Consider the following 19,681-nt stretch of genomic DNA (forward strand, 5'->3'; position numbering starts at 1 on the left):
ACTGGTAAAATGCTGTAAATGTAAAGGCAATGATAATGTTTAAGATGTAAGGATCAGAGAGGTGGGGGATGTAATCAGAGTGCGCAGTGCCTCATTGGGGTAAGGGGGAGGGTCTGAACTTTGCTGGGATGTTAAGCTTTACTGAGGGGTTGGGAGTGGGAGGTTATGGTGATAACGGATCAGATGCGTTTCACACATAGGGCCATTGTAAGTGCATCCATACTGTCAATGCAGTTATTACACTAATCTGCTAAAGCATTTATCATGTGTTAAGTATCTACCCTTTGTGGTAACCTTCCCAGTTACTGCAAAGTCTCTGCACTTACCACATGGTAATGTTTGAATCTAAAATGCACAGAAAAGTGCAAAAATAAAAAACAAAAAGTTGCCACTCTTTTGTAAACAGTCCCTTATGTTCTGCCAAAAATTCCCCCCTTCCACATACAAAAAAAATAATCTTCAGATCAACTTGTCTCTTATAACCTATTATATTTGATTTGATAGTCTAAATTCCTTCGGGTGATGAGAACAGCAGCAAACCAGAACAGACAATGAAAAAGTCAAATTATACCCAAAGGGATTAAAAAAAAAAAACAAAAAAAAACCAGTAACCATAATTGAACACAGTTAAAAAGCAGCACATTAAAAATCTGCAACAGGGACATACGTTAGGAAATGAACCAAAGTTTTTCACTTTTGCAATTGGCTTTGGTGAAGAGCTGCATGTAAAGCACAGAGGTAAGACTGAAGCTTTGGAAAATGTTACGTCATCAGTAACAGTGGTTGATATCTAAGATTTACAACACTTGTAAATTATGCCCCAATGCAGATTTTGATTGAAACATGAACACGTAGGTAAAAAGTATAGCTCAGCATTATGGTTATTAAAGTTAACAACAACTACAAAAAAAAAAAAAAAAAAAACACACACACACACCCCTTCAGGTATATGACTTTTTCCATTTTCTACTTTGGTTTTCCAATGGTATTGTGGACATTTGCCTCTCCTTTTGGATGATAAAAAAAAACAGCAGCTTAAAGGAACCAACATGTCAAAACCATAGATAGGTTTGAATCAAAAGGCCTGGGTTACATGAAAGACTGAGCAAAACATGGATCCATTGTAAGCATAAGAATATAATTTTCAGAACACATTCAGGCAAAATATATTAAATGTCAGCAAAGAAAGAAAAATAGTAATAGAAATAAAGTACTTCATCTGGGTGACAGAAAAAAAAATATTAATCTTGCTTTTAATAAAAATAAAAGCAGTCCTCATTCTTTATGTTGTTGCTCGTTTATAATGGTATTTAAGCATAATGCAAGCTACTGCTAGACTCCTTACGATACTCCTTGCATTTGCAGTCTGCAAGCAAGCCTCCCTTATCCATCTCACTGTGGCATGGAGTTATTAAACTTGAATGGCAGTTAGTACCAATGAGCACAGCTACTGACTTTTCCTCCTCTCAGGAGTCCCTAAAGCAGGGTGTATTTTAGATCATGATTGTCATGGCTAGCATAATTCTTATCAGGAGCTCAGTGCACTTGGTAAAGCAGAGGTCTGCAATCAGACTGCTTTAAAACAAAACAGAGCCCTCATATGTTAAGGAGATGTCCTGTTGGAGATCAGGTGCAGACCAGATGGGCTGGTGATTTATTTGGTCCAGATGGACATGCAATCATGAGAACTATAATTCGTTACCAGGTCCTTGTCTTTGACGTTGCCTTACTTTATTTTCTTCTTTAGGTTCAGTTGGATATTGCTCAGGAACATCTTCTCCTGCCTCCTCTGTCTCAGTGCCCTCCTCAACAGCTGAGTCTTCATCTGAGGCCTTGTCACTGTCACCATTTCCTTCATCTTCACCTGAGGTCTTGTCACTTTCACCATTTTCTTCATCTTCCACGTCAGAAATAGTTTTCTTTTCCTCTGCAGGTTCCTCCTGTTCTTCATCTGAAGGTTCCTCCTGTTCTTCATCTGAAGGTTCATCCTGTTCTTCATCCTCATTCACTACTGCTGGAACTAAAGAGAAAAGTGAAATTTTGCACTGTAGTACCTGAAATGTTGTTCAACAATTAAAAATAAGATTTTAGAATTATTTCCCCAGGCTTCAAAATACAACACTACATCAAAGTTCAGTCTATCAAGAACACAACGTCATGTCTGACCACATGACGTGAACTTTGATCACATATGCCCACACAGAAACAGAATCATATAAGTTTGCAAGGCTATTCACAATAATCTTGTATTATGGAATTATAGAACATTCACATGCTTAAACTGAGTTAACATGATTTGCTGAAAGATTCAAGCAAGCATTATACAAGCATGCCTTGATTACTCTGTAGCCTGGCATTTTAACTCACAGAAGGCCCTGTTTACTAAGAACGCCTCTCCCCCCCCCAATAAAAAAGGACATAGAAGGGTGCAAAAGCAGCCAAGTTACATAACCATATATGTTGTGGGGTTTTGTTTTGTTTTTACCTCCCCAAAAGTAATTTTGTGGGTGCATATGTGCCATAAAAAATCAACGTGTGTTGTTTCAGAAGAGAGAGAATCATCAGTAACTGTCTATGCAAGCCCCACTCCACTCATATCCTACCCCAATGAATGCCTGCACGTACAGAAGGTAAATTGAGAAGCAGCTACATGTGGAAATAGCAGCATTTACATGTGTAGATTGCATACATGTGTAAACAGCAATTTCAGAATTCTATTTCCACAGGTAGATGACAGGGACACAGAGATTCCAGAGGTGTATAGTTTGGATTACAAATTGTAGTAAGAATGATCTGGGTTTGGAGTTGTGTTATAGATAGATGCCAACCTACTTTGGAGAATATATATATATATATATATATATATATATATATATATATATATATGGGAGGTGTGGGGGTGAGATACAGAGCAAGGGATGGATGTGGCTGGGGGGGGGAAGGCAGGTGTGGGCAAGGACTTGATGAGGTGAGATACTACGGAGGTAAGGCAGAAAATGTGAGAGCCAAAAGGTTCAGACAGAGGCAAACAAAGGTAACAAACCACTCAGCAACTACTCAATCTTTTTTAAAAAAAAAACAACAATTCCACCTCTCTACTCTCCAACTGAGCAAAATCACAAATAGGTCCAAAGACAAGTTTGGTTTTGAGCTAGTCGCTTTTAAAGCAGGTCTAAGACAAGAACTTTTTCTTTCCGGCACAAGGAAATCATTCAGCTATCCGTTACTGCAAAAAAAGCGTATATCACAAAGTACCATCCATTTCACGCCCACGAAACTCCCACTTTCAAAACACTAACACTTTTCTCTGGGCTAATATTTTTTGAAGGGGGGGGGGGGTTATTTGATTATATGGTTTAAAAGTTTTCCAGTGACAAATACATCCATTTGCGCCTTGTGCCATTTTTTGTACATTTTATTTTTTTGAAAATGAGCCCCATAGGGCCTTATAAAGGCTATGCTCCTAAATTTACACTCAAATTTATGAGCATACCTTACATTTATGCTCATACAAAAGGAGCTTAATTTATGTTCCTAAATGTATGCTAAACCTATGAGCGTAATAGGCCCTAAATTAGTAGCATAAATTTAGAACAGATTATGCTCATAAATTTAGGAGCGTAATTTAAAAGTGTAAATTTACTAGCATAACCTTTATAGAATAAGGCCCATAGCATTTATGCTGATGTCTGTTTTGAACTTGTTTGTTCATCTTGTGTGTAAAAGGGACCCACAACAAGGACCTTAAGGAAGCAAACGGACCAAGGCCCACCTGCATGGATGAACTGTCCTGTGGGAAGGAGAACGCTCTTCCCGTTATGTATGAAGGGCTGTGGCTTCCTGTAGGAACACTGAATGGACTTTGCAAGTGTTTGGACCCCTTTTTGAGGACTCCCCCCCATCTTTATTTATTGATTTTCATATATACTGTTTATTCAAGTGAGATGATTTATGTTTTTTTATTTGTATTTTAGAAACATCAAATGCCCCTGAAGCAGGCATAAACCACAATATGGCCCATCAGGCTCTTTTAGGGTCCCTTTTACATTACATGCAGTATAAACACTAGCTCGCCTTTGTAAAAGACCCCATTAATAAATTGGTTGCTAAGCTGTTTTTTGCCCAACTACTGTTATCACAAGACTTTGACTAGGCCACTCAAGGATCGTCACATACTTCATGCTGAACCATGTCACTGCTTTCTGCTTTCTGAGTAGCATCATTGCCCTGCTGAAAAGTGAATCTTCTTTCCAGTTTCAAGTCTATGCTAGACCGGGAAAAAATTTTCCTCCAGGATCTACTTGTGCTTTGCACATCCATCTTTCCCTGGATCTTTACCAACCTCTCTGTCCCCACTACTGCAAATCACTACCACAACATTATGCCACTAGAATGCTTATCAAGCAGGTTAAAATGCTGTGTTTGTTTTTTGTCACATATGTCACTAAGGGCCCTGTTTACTAAGTCTCACTATAGGCGCACAAACGTTTTAGTGCGTACTAATGCTAGAGACACCCATAGGAATATAAAGGGTGCCTATTATTAGCGAACGCTAAAAGGTTTGTGCGCCTACAGCTTAGAGTTGAGATTTAAAAAAAAAAAAGTTCCACATGGGTCTCAGACCACAAAACCTTCTCCCATAAACTAATCAGCTATTTAGACAATATTAATAGGTGTTAACAAGCACTTAATTGGCAGTAATTAGGAGTTACATCTGATCTGCCCTACGCTCTATTCAATAAAATGCACGCTTAAATTTCATAGCGTAGAATTTCAAAGGAGGTGTGACCATGAAAGCAGCATAGGCAGCTCAGAGGTGCTCCCAGAATTTAGGCGCAATGTTACAGAATATCTGCATTTGTATGCCCAACTGCCGTTAGCTGGGTGCGAGCATTTACAACAAACTTTGGCAGGCGTAAATGCTCGTGCCCAAAGTTAGGCCCAAAATGCACGCTAACCTAATATTCTGTAAAGGTCGTTCTGCGCAAAGCACCCTTTACAGAAAACTAGCTTAGCACAGATTATCCTGGCCGTTAACTTTGGAGCGCCATTTATTGAATTTCACCCCACCCAGCTTTTTTATTTTGCCTCCTATACAGGCCAGACTCATGGAGTAATTCTTCTTTTTTTTATGTATTTAAAACGATCTATATTTTTCTGAGTCTCAACCAGAGGACTTTGCAGATATTTTAAAATTAAGTAATCCTAGGCCTCAAAGCGATTTCCTCTGTAATTTTTTCAACCCATGACTACGTGCTGGTGCCAAACTGTTCTTACTTTAAATGGACCCAATAGTGCCCCGGGGATGTTGAGACATGGATATTTTCTTATATCCTTCCTCTAAGCTGTAGCTTTGAATAACTTTATCCTAGAGTTCACTCAACAACTTCACTCAAAAGAAACAGCTTGATTCTTCATCCAGATCTTGAACTTTTTTAAAGCAATGTTCAGAAATGTAGCTAATTTACTTTTGTTATGGCAAAAAGTTGAAGATTTATGCGATCAATGAACTTCCCATTTCTGGGATAGGGGTCACGTGATGCTATGATTTTGGAAGTTGTGTACTTGCATAGCTCCTGTAGACACCCAGTAATTTCTTTTATCCTTTAGGATCAGGAAGCTACGCCTAAGGGGCAGATTAAAAGCCTGTCATGGAGAAGCCAGGCCTGGATGATGAAGTATAGGCTGGTGGGCTTTTCTCCCTGATCACCATGGATATCAACATAGAATACTTGGAGGGGCATAATCGAACAAAACGTCTATCTCCATGGGCGTTTATCTCTGAGAACCGGTCCGTGAAGGGACTGACCGAACCGTATTTTCGCAAAAAATAGACGTCCATGTGTTATTCGACAATTTGTGAGCTGAGCGTTTTTGTTTTTCAGTGATAATGGAAAATGAAAGCACCCAGCTCAAAAACGAATAAATCCAAGGCATTTGTTCGTGGGAGGGGCCAGGATTCATAGTGCACTGGTCCCCCTCACATGCCAGGACACCAACCGGGCACCCTAGGGGGCACTTTTACAAAAACAAAAAAAGAGCTCCCAGGTGCATAGCACCCTTCCCTTGTGTGTTGAGCCCCCCAAATCCCCCTCAAAACCCACTGCCCACAAGTCTACACCATTACTATAGCCCTAAGGGGTGAAGGGGGGCACCTACATGTGGGTACAGTGGGTTTGGGGGGGTTGGACGACTAAGCATTAAGCAGCACAATTGTAACAGGTAGGGGGGGATGGGCCTGGGTCCACCTGCCTGAAGTCCACTGCACCCCCTAACAACTGCTCCAGGGACCTGCATACTGCTGCCAGGGAGGTGGGTATGACATTTGAGGGTGAAAATAAAAAGTTGTGAAACATCATTTTTTGTGGTGGGAGGGGGTTAGTGACCACTGGAGGAGTCAGGGGAGGTCATCCCCGATTCCCTCTGGGGGTAATCTGGTCATTTAGGGCACTTTTTGGGGCCTTATTCATAAAAAAAACAGGGTCCAGGAAAAGTGCCCTAAATTCTAGCTACAAACGCATACTTTTTTTCCATTATCGGCGAAAGGCGCCCATCTCTGTTTGGGTGATAACCATGCCCCAGTCCCGCCTTCACCACGCCTCCGACACGCCCCCGTCAACTTTGTACGCTTCCGCGATGGAGTGCAGTTGAAAACGTCCAAGTTCGGCTTTCGATTATACCGCGTTATTCGTTTTTGTGAGATAAACGTCCATCTCCCGATTTAGGTCGGAACTTGGGCGTTTTTCTCGTTCAATTATAAGCAGGTTGGTAGCTAAAATTTACACAGCTGGACCAAAAGGAAAGAAAGCAGAATTTGCAAAGGAAGAGAGATAAAAAAACAACCCTTCAAGAAATTAGATCAGCAAGAGAAAAAAAACAAATGGCAAATGCACGTTTGGTGGGAAATCCAAAGCGTTACTCCATGAATAGTCGTTGATCAAAATTGGACACATAAATGGTTAAGGAGAGGTGAACTGAAACCTATAGATGAGCAATTGATGATAGCTGCAGCCCAGGACAAATTACAGACAAGATGGTTTACAGTAAGCACTGAAAAAACTCGTGAAGCAGACTTATGTACAGACATCTGTAGATTCTGTAAGAAAAAGCTAGAAACAGTTACTCATCTCGTGGCTGGCTGAGAAGTGCTGATGGTGAAAAAGTTTTATACACAAAGGCACAACAAGGTGTGACATCTCATTCACTAGAAATTCCCATCAGTGTATCCCCCTTTGCCATTCAGGTTTTTAGTCTATCCACAATGAATATGCATGAAAGATTTACATACAATAGAGACACTGTATGCAAAACAGTCTCGTACATATTCATGGTGGATACCCAGAAAACCTGACTGGCAAGGGGAAGGGGGTACTCCAGGACTGATTTGGGAAACACTGGTCTAGGGTCTTGTAAATGGAATTTTGTTGGGTTCTGTTCCTCTCTGTAGGAGGAATGAAGCAGGAGTGTCCATTATCTTTGTTGTTTAATCCAGCTTTGGTATCTCTTGCTATTGCTATGAGGGAGGCCGTGAGTATAAAGGGAGTGCAGTGTGAGAAGGTTAGTTGTAAGTTATCAGCATTTGCAGGAGGATTTAATGTTTTATGTAGACAGTCTTTACCCAGTTTATTTTATTTGATTGAGGGATTCTCAGGAATATCTGGCTATAAAATTAACTTCAAAAAGGCGGTAAATAAAGTAAAATAAATAAATAAGAGTAAGTCTGTGGTGATGCCCCTTAGTTTGTATGTTTATAGACAGCACCTGATGAGTTTTCCTCTTTTGTGGGCACCAGATAAGTTGAAATAACAGGTAGTATGGTCTGGATGTACAACAGAGACCACTTTGGAGCGTAATAGGAAAGTCATTTTAGGGTTGATTGACAATATTTTCTTCCAGTGGTCTCTACTGCATTGGTCTTGGTGGGGACAACTAGATGCAATTAAGATGGTTCTTGCTCCAAAGATTAAATTAGTATGGTGTCTATCACTTTTCAGGACTCCTTTTATAAAATAAAGAGATTTTGCATTTTTTGTGGCATAATAAAACACCCAGAATTGCTTTGAGGAAGCTTAAGTTGCTTACGGCTAGGGGCAACTTTCCTGATTTTAAACTATCATTTTGCTTATTTGACTGCTGCTGTTGCAGTTTGGTTTACAGATCTGCTGGTTGAGGAGCTTCTTAAGTGGTTGCAGATAGAGAGAGCGCTTGCTGCTGCTGTTTCTTTTGTACAGTCTGCTTTACAGAGCAGGTTAAGAAAGTAGTGCCTTGTTCTCTGACATTGCAGGGCGTGCCACAAGTATTAAAATATGTGACGTGGTGTTTGGGTCTAGCGTGGCCTGGTTCAGAGTCAATTACTACTTGCAATAATTCTGATGTTAGAATACAGCTGGTCTTGTTCACCAGCTTTGTCAATGAATGTCTGGTAGAATGGTGTCTTGTTTCATAAATATGAAGTGGTTGCTGTTAAGAGATGTAACATTCAATAGTTTAAAAGGTGTGGGCAACATTGGATGCTTTTTGTCAACTTATTAATGTTAATTGTGCTTGAAACTCAATTATTTGAGAATGGCATCCTGTGGACTGGGGATTGTATGTATTTGAGTTTTTCAATAAAAATACTGAACTTAAATTATCATCTTCCCTCAACCCAGATCTAAGTTTTGCTGCCAGGAACTAAATATTATATTTCTTCAGCTGAGTATGATGAGTTTCAGATAATAGGCTTATTGTTTGAGAATGCACAAAAATAACTCACTTGGAGAAACTGCCCCCTGAACTCTTAAGCTCAGAGTGGTCATAGAGAAGGTGGCATAACTGGTATCTAACATGCATGAAAACACTACCTGGATAGATGTGGAATGCAAGGTAAGTGATATTGAGGACTTACTCAGATTAACAGCTGAAGACACTGGAAAACTTGAATATAATCGGTGACTGATGCAAAACATGCTGGGTGACCTCAAAAATCATATATGATGTACATTAATGGCCCTGTTTACTAAGCCGCGCTGTAGGCTCGCTAGCGTTTTTAGCACGTGCTAAGGCTAGAAACACCCATATATTCCTACAGGACCCTAAAATTGTTTGACACCCACAGAAAATGGAAGTCAAAGATCAAAGTTATTTTCTAAATGGCTTGCTATGTTCTTAAACCTGCTTACTGAAAACAGTGCCATTAAAATTGACCAGGCACATAGGGTATGGTTCAAGCTCCAGCAAGCATCAAGGTTGACTAGAGAATTATCCTTTCAAGGAGTCGAAATATTTAGGATTTCTCAGCTGACAAGACTTTCTGGAAGTAAGAGAAAGTACTTCATAAACAGGAGCACTGATATGCCATACTGTATCCAGTACAGTTGAAGATCAAGGACCATCCTTATGGAACTCATGGTTGCAATGCTTTTCTGACTGCTTATCATATCATAACTATCGGAAACTCATGAAGACCCTTCAGCAATATTTTGGATAATTGCTTGATGATGTAGTCACAATATTATTAACCTCTTGTATGATATGTGTGGTTTTTTTTTTTAATTTTATAGTTTTAGTATGATTTATATGATATATGTTGCATGTTCACCTTTTTTTGTTGTAAACTGCTCAGACATGTCAGTACAGAATGGTATATTAAAAATCAGTAAATCAAATCCTATAGCAGCAAAGAAACCGTTTTTGATTATGTGAAAGGTGGTGAATTGATGGATAATTTTGCTGCTACCAAATGACTCTTATTGGTGAAGTACCAAGCGAGTTCTTCTGCAGTTGGGGGAGTGAAACACAGGCTGATAAAACTATGGCTAATGAGAGAGATTGACATTTTTAATTTGCAGAAGGGAAAGGGCGTGACTAGCATTGAGGCACTTTAACTAGCTCCCTATAAGTTTAAGCTGATAATTTTGAAATTTATGCTATGCATTTAGAAACTGACCTACTTAAGGAAGTGAAAAATGTTGGTACTTGACAACTAGGCACTTACATTCAAGTCATGGATGCCTGCCAAGTGTCTCATTAATTGAGGTTAGGAAGGTTGTTTGGTAGATGCAAGCTTCTCCCATAGCAGCTCTGATTTTTTGGAATAGTTTACCAATGGATGTCCGGTGTGAGTTGAACTATCTTTCCTTTAGGAAAAAATTGAAAGCTTTCCTCTTTCACTCATACAGAAGAGAGTGTCTGATGATGTTTAGATTCCCTCCAACTTTAATGCATTTTGAATTCTATTTTTCAAACAGTAAAATATATGAAGAATGTGCAAGCATGTGTAGACTTTGACAAACCACTCTTACCACATACAAGTAGCGACAGTTTTCTAAGAAACTACTTATATGCATAAATATGCTTGGACAATTTTACAACTATCTATTTTAGGGGCCTTTTTATTATGCGGTGGTAAGTCCACTGTGTGCTTACCACATGCCGAACAAGAGCTACTGCTAGGATACCGCAGGAGCCCGCCGGTAGTTCCCACCCCCAGCGCGTGCCATTTCCAGTGATACAAAAATATTTTCTATTTTTGTAGTGTCTGTGCTTACCCGGCGGTAATCGGGCAGTGCCACATGCTACCTGAGCAGGCTCCCTTTTATCGCAGCTTAGGATAAGGGCCCCTTAGAATATAAAAATGCTGCTCTATACGCTCAAGATGCATATAAAATGATCTCCAAATGGAGTAATTTTAACAGACATCTGCACATAAACATCTGCTATATAAGCAAAAAAGGCTTATTTTAAAATTGTCTAGTCTGGTTACAGGTTAAAGTATGCACCTACAGAGGTGGGGTTGGTGAAGTATTAGTGTCTACATGTATATGTTATTAAATATATGCATATACACATTTAAAAAAAGCTAGGAAATCTGGATGATCTAAAGAGATGTACATGTGTGCATGTACGATCTGTGGGATAATCTTCAAAAGGGAAAAGTATATGCATATTTTCCCTTTGAATACTGGTGGTAACCTGCAAACATTGCCATAGAAGTTAGGTGACACATTATCAAACCACCCACAAAAATGAAAAAAAAAAAAAAATGGTTGGCACACAGGCCCCACAGTTTGTCAAAATTCCCTGCAGAAAGATTGACATTTCATCAGTGGATTTATTTCTGACAATAACAGAACGAAAAAGTGGTGAAAGGTTTATTTTAATATAACATTAACAAAATGCTTCTACAATGAATCATGTCAGAATGAATTTTGATGCAAATTAGTCCAAAGAAATATTAGTTTTCAAATCTATGAAGAACAGTCAGCAGCAGCGCATGCTTTAAAATACTCCTCCTCATCTGTTCTTTATTGCCTTCACTAATGCTGTGTTAATCACTTTAAACCTGAAGCCCCTTTTGATTGTAGCTTTATTTTGAATATGCAAATACAAGAAGTGTCAAGTCAGGAAATGCTGTTTAGATAACACTGAATAACATTCACTTTCACTTGAAATCAGAAGTGCTTTATGCTCCTGCATTTCTACACCATTTGTATAAGGACCTCATCACAAAAGGTTCTCTAAAGAAAGACACTGCAAGGAAGCAGGCGGCCTACTGAGATTTAGAAAACTGCATTCACCCGTTTCCCTTCAAGAAAGCTAACTTATACATCAATTCATCACTTGGGCAAAGGACCATCATATTCCCCAAAACACATACCAGGAGGATTACAGGAAAGAGTTTTCAGCCTTCCTACTTAAGACTAGGGTAAATGGCTTCATAAACAGCCCTCACTGTAAAAGGCATTTTAGACACATTCTCATGGATAGGCAAACATATTTCCTTTAGAATCTTTGGAAGAGGAGGAGGAGGATGATGATCATCATCCAAGGTCTATGTTATATGGTACATGCATTTCTAGTCTGAACAGTGCATACCTCTCCCCAACACCCTCATAAATCCCTTATGCTCTTCTTCATACTCTACCTCACTTAAAATGTATTCCCTTCTCTCCTCCCCCAGTTCAGCATCCCTTCACTCTTTTCCCTTACACCTCTTCTCCACCCATCTGTTCTCCTCGACTGCAAGATACTTCCTGCAGTACCTCTACACTGAGAGTGCTGTGTCTCCTGCTTCTTTTCAGCAGCAGTGATAACAGTTAGCAGGTGCTAAGAATTAGTAACCTGGCACTCTTGCTCCATCACCCTACTGCCTATCATTGATGGTGGTATTGCTACTCGCAACCCATGCTGCCGTTTCCTGTGGATGGCAATACTATTTTCTCTCGGCAACAGGGGTGGTTTTTCTGCTAATCTCCGGGGGGGGGGGGGGGAGGTTTACTCATTTTTGCTAGCAGTGCAAGTCAAGCTTACTTTCTTTCACCACTAATATTCTTTAGACTGGCAAAAAACAGTTTTCCTCCCGTTGTTAATCAAAATAGTTCTATGCTTTGACTGTCTCCCTTTTCCTCGTGTGTCTCCATATTGTTCTTCTTCTTCTTAAAACATTAAAAGACATCCTCTTTCTCCAACTAGTTTCCCCGACCAAGGCTCATCCGTTGCTGCATCCTTCAAACACTGTCCCTGCCTTGTGATCCTATCTTCTCAAGGTGGGAGAGAACACTTTCAGAGCCAGAATGATTCCAGCACAATTAAGCCTGGGCCATGGGGACCCTTGTCATCCCAGTCTAAGGCTGGCCCTGGGTTATGCCCTCCCTCATATTCCCTCAATGGCCCTACTAATACATGACTCTCCCCTAAACTCCTGTGGCACAATAGTTGAAAAATCACTGCCTTAGAGCTTTGCTCCTTATCTAGTGCTGCTCTGATCACTTGCTAGTCCACCAGAGAACTCCAAACCTCCCTAAGCACACCTGTAATAATCTCAAGATCAACCAAGATGCACTGTAACTTGGTTTCCTTCTAAATATTACCATTATGTACTGTTAAGGAAGCACTTCTGCAGAATTCATTTGAAAGTGTTCATGTTGCGTTAATTGAGAGCAAGACAAAAGGCAACCACCAAGGTAGAGAAACTGGATCCGCTTAGAGAGGAAAGGCGCAGCAAAAAAGGAGTAGTGTGATCAATAGGACTCTTCCAAAACGTCAAGGAGACATAGTGTGGAAAAATATCTTTAATTGTAAATATTAAAGAGATTTTTCCATACCACGTCTCCTTGGCTTTTTGGAAGATCACACAACTCCTTTGTTGCTGCATGTTGCGTTAATTGACATAAATCAGTCCAGCATGTGTCCAATGCTTACCTGGCGTTACCTCTCTGTATGTTGGTTTGGCTGGACTAATGCAGTCTGCAAGTAACACCAATATCTGAATGAAAGGAGAATAGATTTTAGTGAAATCTTTCCACACAGCATTCTTCCCAAATATACATAGTGCTTTAACTCAGTCTAGGTGCTAAAGAAAAAAATTAAAGACGTAAGAAAACAAATTCAGTGTACTGCAGGGCTTGTCATTGTGTCATCTCTTCAAGATCATGACCAAGATTATGACCACCTCCCAAATTTTACCTTTGCTATCAAATACAAGAACATTTAGCATATCTTCATAAAGTTTGGAGAAAAGTTTTATGTTTCCTGCACAAATTACTTTCTGCCAGTGTCACAACGCCATAGGACAAGGCCATAGTGAAGAGATTGAATGAATTCTTTGCTTCAGACTTTACAGAAGAAGATGTAAGAGATCTACCTGTATCGGATATGGATTTCAAGGAACACAATGCGGAGGAACTGAAAGAAATCTCAGTGAACCTGGACGACACACTGAGCCAAGTCAACAAGTTAAAAACAGTAATGAATCACCTGGACCGGATGGTATACACCCCAATATACTGAAAGAACTCAAAACATGAAATTGCTGATCTGCTGATAGTGATCTGTTGTTAAAATCGTCTGTAGTACCTAAAGATTGGAGGGTGGCCAATGCAACACCGATATTTAAAAAGGGTTTCAAGGGTGATCTGGGAAATTACAGACCAGTAAGACTGACTTCAGTTCAGGGCATAATACTGGAAACTATTACAAAGAATAAAAATTATGGAACACGTAGACGAACATGGTTTAATGGGACAGGTCAGCATTGGTTCAGCCAAGGAAAGTTTTGCCCCATAAATTTGTTTAATTTCTTTGACGACATGAATAAACATGTGGATAAAAGGTGAGTGTATCTAGATATTCAGAAAGTTTTTGACAATGTTCCCCATGAGAAACTCCTGAGAAAATTAAAGTCATGGGAGACATGGCAATATGCTTCTGTGGACTAGGAACTGGTTATTGGACAGAAAACAGAGGATAGGGTTAAATGTCCATTTTTCTCAATGGAGAAAAGTGAAAATTAGAGTGCTGCAGGGATCTGTACTGGGACCAGTGCTATTTAACGTATTTACAAATGATCTGGAAATCGGGACGACGAGTGAGACGATTAAATTTGCAGATGACAAAAAACTATTTAAAGTTGTCAAAACACATGCAGACTATAAAAGATTGCAGGAAAACCTCTGAAAACTGGAAGACTGGCCATCCAAATAGCAGACAAAATTTTATGTAAACAAATGCAAAGTAATGCACATTGGGAAGAATAATCTAAATCATAGTTACCTGATCCTAGGGTCCACCTTAGGCATCAGCACTCAAGAAAAAGATCTAGGTATTATTGTAGAGAATACACTGAAATCTTAATAATCCTAATAATTCCTAGCAAACAGGATGTTAAATAAGACCAACAATATTATAATGCCTCTGTATCGATCCATGGTGCGACCTCACCTTGAGTATTGCATTCAAATCTGGTTGCTGTATCTCAAAAAGAAAAGAAAAAAAAAAAAAAAGATAAAGTGGAATTAGAAAATATTCAAAGAAAAGCAACCAAAATGATAAAGAGGATGGAACTCCTCCCATATGAGGAAAAGCTAAAGAGGTTAGGCCTCTTCAGCTTGGAAAAGAGACAGGTGAGGGGGGATATGATTGGAGGGCCATTCTGAGTGGTGCAGAATGGGTAAAAGAGAATTGATTTTTCACTCTTTCAAAAAGTACAAAGACCAGGGGACCAGTTTTTTCAATCCAGTTCACCACTTTGGGTCCTAAGTTCAGCCCTCTCTGCTTATTCATGAGTCTTCTGAGGGACCGTATCAAAGGCTTTGCTGAAATCCAAGTAGATCACATCTATCGCACTCCTTCATCCTGTCGAAGAAGTCAATCAGATTCATTTGGCAGAACTTTCCTTTGGTAAAAGTCATGTTGCCTCAGATCCTGTCAGCCATTGGCTTCTAGAAAGTCAACTATCCTTTCCTTCAGCAGCGATTCCATTATTTTTCCTACCACCGATGTGAGGTTTACCAGCCTGTAATTTCCCACTTCATCCATTTTTCCGCTTTTGTGAAGAGGGGCCACATCAGCTCGTCTCCAATCCCATGGAACCTCTCTTGTCTCTAAAGATCTATTAAATAAATCCTTAAGAGGTCCTGCTAGGACTTCTCTAAGCTCCCTCAGTATCCTGGGATATATCCCATCTGGCCCCATAGCATTATCCACTTTCAGATTTTCAAGTCATTTATAAACGCTTTCTTCCATGAATAGTGCTATATTCACTCCATTCACAGATATATCCTTGGCAGCCGACCGGTCCTTCTCCAGGATTTTCTTCCGTAAACATCAGAGTGAAGTATTTGTTTAGTACATTTGCTTTATCCTCATCGCTCTCCACATTGCTATTCTCAGTGTCTTTCAGTCTTGCAAATCCCATTTCTATTTTTTCTCCTTTCCCCAAAATATCTAAAAAAAAAAAAAAAAAGGTTTTGTCACCTCTCTTTACATCTTTAGCTATTTTTCTTCCACCCGCGATTTCGCTAGACATATTTCCTTCTTCACTTTTTTGAGTTTAAGCAGATAATCTTTTCTGTGATCCTCACGTTGCATTCTTCTGTATTTCTTGAACAAAGCCTCTTTTGCCCATATTTTTTCCAGTCACTTGTTGGGAGAACGATATAGGCTTCCTGTTTCTCTTGTTTTGTTTTGGTTTACTTTCCTTGCATAAAGCAAAGATACTTACCTGTAGCAGGTATTCAGGCTTATTATTCTCAAAAGTGGGTCGACGATCCGCATCGATATGGGAACCGGCATAATATATAGCAAAAGGTTTGCCACAGCCTTATGCCATGCATGCCGCGCTCACTGCAAATGCACAGAGTGCCTTCCCGCCCGTCGCGCTCCTCAGTTTAATTGAGCAGCATAAGAAAAAGTAGAAAGAAACAACTCCAAGGGGAGGTGGGCAGGATTGTGAGAATAATAAGCCTGCTGTCCTTGGAGAATACCTACTACGGTATGTATCTTCGCTTTCTCTGAGGACAAGCAGGTTATATTATTCTCACATGTGGAGAATCCCTAGCATCCAGGCTCACCCAAAACAACAAACAGTGGTCAACTGGGCCTCGCAACGGTGAGTACGAAACATAGATCAACCTGAAACTATATACAAACTAGCTGACAGTGCAGCCTGGAACAGAACAAAACGGCCTAGGAGGGTGGAGTTGGATTCTAGACCCCAAACAGATTTTGCAACACTGACTGCCCAAACCGACTATTGCTTTGGGAATCCTGCTCAAGGCAGTAATGAGATGTAGGCACGTACATTTGCACATTTCAGTTTGTGCAAATGGCCGCGCCTAAAGTTAGGTGCGATTCCTGTGCATAAATGCTATTCTATAAATAGTGCCTAACTTTCAGTGTGGCTTATAGAATAGCGCTCTTTCGGCACCATATATAAAAGCTAGCTCTTAGTGTACAGCGCTGTGTATGTCTAGTAGCACTACAGAAATACATAGTAGTAATATTACCAGGGCTTTTTTCCTAGCAAGAAAAGGTGCCGGTACTCAAATGTCAGGCCACCCTTCAGGGGTGGGGTGATCATTGAGTGACCCACCCCACAATAGCCAGGCTCCCTGCAACCAGTCACAGAATCTATGACAAGGTAGAATTGTTGTGTAGAGCCTGAGCTCTTTCATAAAAACTTGGGGACCATGGGTCAAATTTAGCAGACAATGAAAAAGGTGCCGGTACTCAGTACCCCCAAGTACCCCCTCAAAAAAAGCCTTGAATATTATATATAAAATACAGGTAAAAGTATCATTCCATAAAAAAATAAGTAAATAAGGGGCCTTTTTATTAAAGTACAGTAGATTTTGCAGTTACTACATATGTTAATGCAAAAATTAACATGCGGCAACCGTAACTGCAAATCCTTTGCAGTAAATGCAGGGGGTGTGTTCAGCATCTACCCTGTATTTACTATAGATGGCAGAGGATTACCACATCGCATGGCACTGCATTACATGCAGCTGCTGTACCTGCTCCTGCATGTAATGTGGTGCAGGATCAGCTGTAAATAAACAAACAAACAGTTCTGGTGTGACGGCACTCTCCTCCTTCCACATCCCTCACCTGATCCTCCACATGCTAACCCCCCTGACAGCACCCAATGCCTAACCTGCATTCCCTCCCCCCTCCCCAAACATACAGAATCGCCTGCACATCAAGGCTCCCCCCCACAACATCCCAGGCCCCCTGACACACAAACCCTACCCCTCCTGGAAAAGCCAACCCCTTGTCACAAAACCCTGCTTCCCGGTCTACCTTCCCCCACCCCTCCATTCCCCCTGGGATTTACTTTGGGGGTCTGCGTCAATGGCTAATGGTCTCTGGCGACAGTGATCCCCCTTCGCCATCACTCACGTAGGTGGCAGCATCCAAAATGGTGTCAATGCCCCTGGTGGTATTCTTACCATTTTGGATTCCAGTATCTACCTGGGCAGCAGGGAAGGGCAATCACTGCTGGAGGCGGGGGGGGGGGGGGGGGGGGGGTCAGTATGTTTTGATCATGGGCACAGGATAAAGATTGGTTGCTGTCAGGGGGTTAGCATGTGTGTCTAGGCGGGTAGAGGAGGGTGTGGAAAGGGGAGGACAGTGCCACAGCATCTACCCTAAAAGTGTGCTACCTTATGCCACCAGACTGCTAGTACCTCCTCTTGAGATGATGCTAAGTTCAGCTGTGCTATATACAGTGGTGACAGCTAGCGAACAGTACCAAGTCACATGCTAGCTGTCAGAGCCAGCCACACTTTCACCCACTTATGTCACGCCAATTCCATGCCCACTTCTGCATCAGGCAGATAAAGGATTTTAACCATGACAGCTGCCTTCCAGGTTGTGGAGGTCTCAGCTGCTCGAGTCACTTCGGCCAAGATGGTTCAACCATGGTGGATGTGCCTTATACGAGTAATTGAGCAGTGTTTATATTTGGAAAAACTTGAGGACATCCTTTGCAACAGAAAGTTCTGCTGAAACACAACTGTTGGGACAGTAGTTCTGTACATTAATGCTACTTTTGAATTTCACCCTATGCATCACTTGTTGACCCACTAGAGGCTGGTGTCTTCATTTTTTTTTTTATTAGAGCACTTTAAAGATTTTAAGGTTTTTTGGTTATATGAAAGGTAAATGATTATACTGCCTAAGTAGTACAATATACAAGACTCTTTTTCAAAGCACATAGATTTACAAAATTACAAACTTACATAAAACAACCTACGTAAGTCTATGTGCTTTGAAAATGAGCACCTATAACCAGTTTTTTCCACACTGGTTTATAGGTGTATGATACCTTCCATTTATCTATTATTATTTATTGTGTTTATGATATATTTGTGAGTTTCACTGCAATTTGATAATTGGATTGTCAACACAGCATTAAAACATACATTTTTAAACTTGGGTGGGATTAAGTGAGCTTTCTAGCTGGTTAAAATTAAACAATGGCTCTACGTTATCCTGTTACAACATCAAGCAACCACCAATGAAAGCCACCAAATATCTAACAGCGAGCTAGCACATTTTCCTGAGCAGTCATCTCAGAAAGTCAATTGCAGGAGAAACTAGCTTTTGCCCCCTCCATTTTCTTTCATATTTTCTGCAAATATTATCACTTTTTCAGATTTCTAGAGTGTTCAATTTTCTTTGGCACTGAACTAACCTATTTTAAGATACTGCACTATAGCAGTCATCACCTATAGAGACTTTATTTATATAACTGGCATTGAATTTTATAATTCAGTTTCATAGATTCCAAGGATCTAACACAATCCATTTTGTTGACGAACAGTATTGTTGCATTCTATACTCTTGTATCCACGAAGCACTATAAATATGTTCAGGAATGCAGTTATAAACCAAAGAAACACAATTCATTCCTAAATGTGATACAACTTATTACAATATGTGTGAAGTAAAAAGAAAGTGTTATATGCTTTCTTACCAAGCCCAGGAAAAGACCAATCAGCAAGGTGGCTAATGTGAAGATTACATAGGAACCCCAAGCAGGAATTCCAAGGGTGTCTGTCAAATAGCTGTGAATTTGCTGTAAAGAGGAGTGGAGGAGGAAAAAAAATAAAAAATACATAAATATTGCAAATCTTACAGAGCATCATAAAGTCAGGTCAGTTAGACGGCACTCTATCATTCCAAAAATGTACTGCTCATAGAAACATAGAAAAAAAGAAGGCAGATAAAGACCATATGGCCTATCCAGTCTGCCCATTCATGCCATCTACTATCCCTTCCTCTCAGAGAACCTATGTACCTGTCCCAAGAGTACATAGGATCCTGTTCATTAGCTATCTGTATGGGGGAAAAATGGTTTGTTTTCAAGTCATTTAAGGCTTTTTCCTGATTTTCAGACATTTTTTCCCATTCATTT

The 19,681-nt window shown here is 40.2% G+C and overlaps 1 protein-coding gene across 1 annotated transcript in view; it reads right to left on the reverse strand.

Moving 5' to 3' along the window:
* Positions 1–940: 940 nt before the first annotated feature.
* The window catches only part of TMX4 (thioredoxin related transmembrane protein 4), a 110,532-nt gene continuing 91,791 nt past the window's right edge, over positions 941–19,681 (reverse strand). Inside the window, exons 6-8 of the mRNA XM_030196315.1 lie at positions 19,241–19,342; positions 13,183–13,246; positions 941–2,020 (exon numbers count right to left, since the gene is read on the reverse strand). Of these exons, the coding sequence (XP_030052175.1) occupies positions 1,689–2,020; positions 13,183–13,246; positions 19,241–19,342 (498 nt within the window). The 3' untranslated portion in view covers positions 941–1,688. The remainder of the gene's footprint in view (positions 2,021–13,182; positions 13,247–19,240; positions 19,343–19,681) is intronic.

The sequence above is a fragment of the Microcaecilia unicolor genome, chromosome 3, assembly GCF_901765095.1.
Source record: "Microcaecilia unicolor chromosome 3, aMicUni1.1, whole genome shotgun sequence".
Taxonomy (NCBI): domain Eukaryota; kingdom Metazoa; phylum Chordata; class Amphibia; order Gymnophiona; family Siphonopidae; genus Microcaecilia; species Microcaecilia unicolor.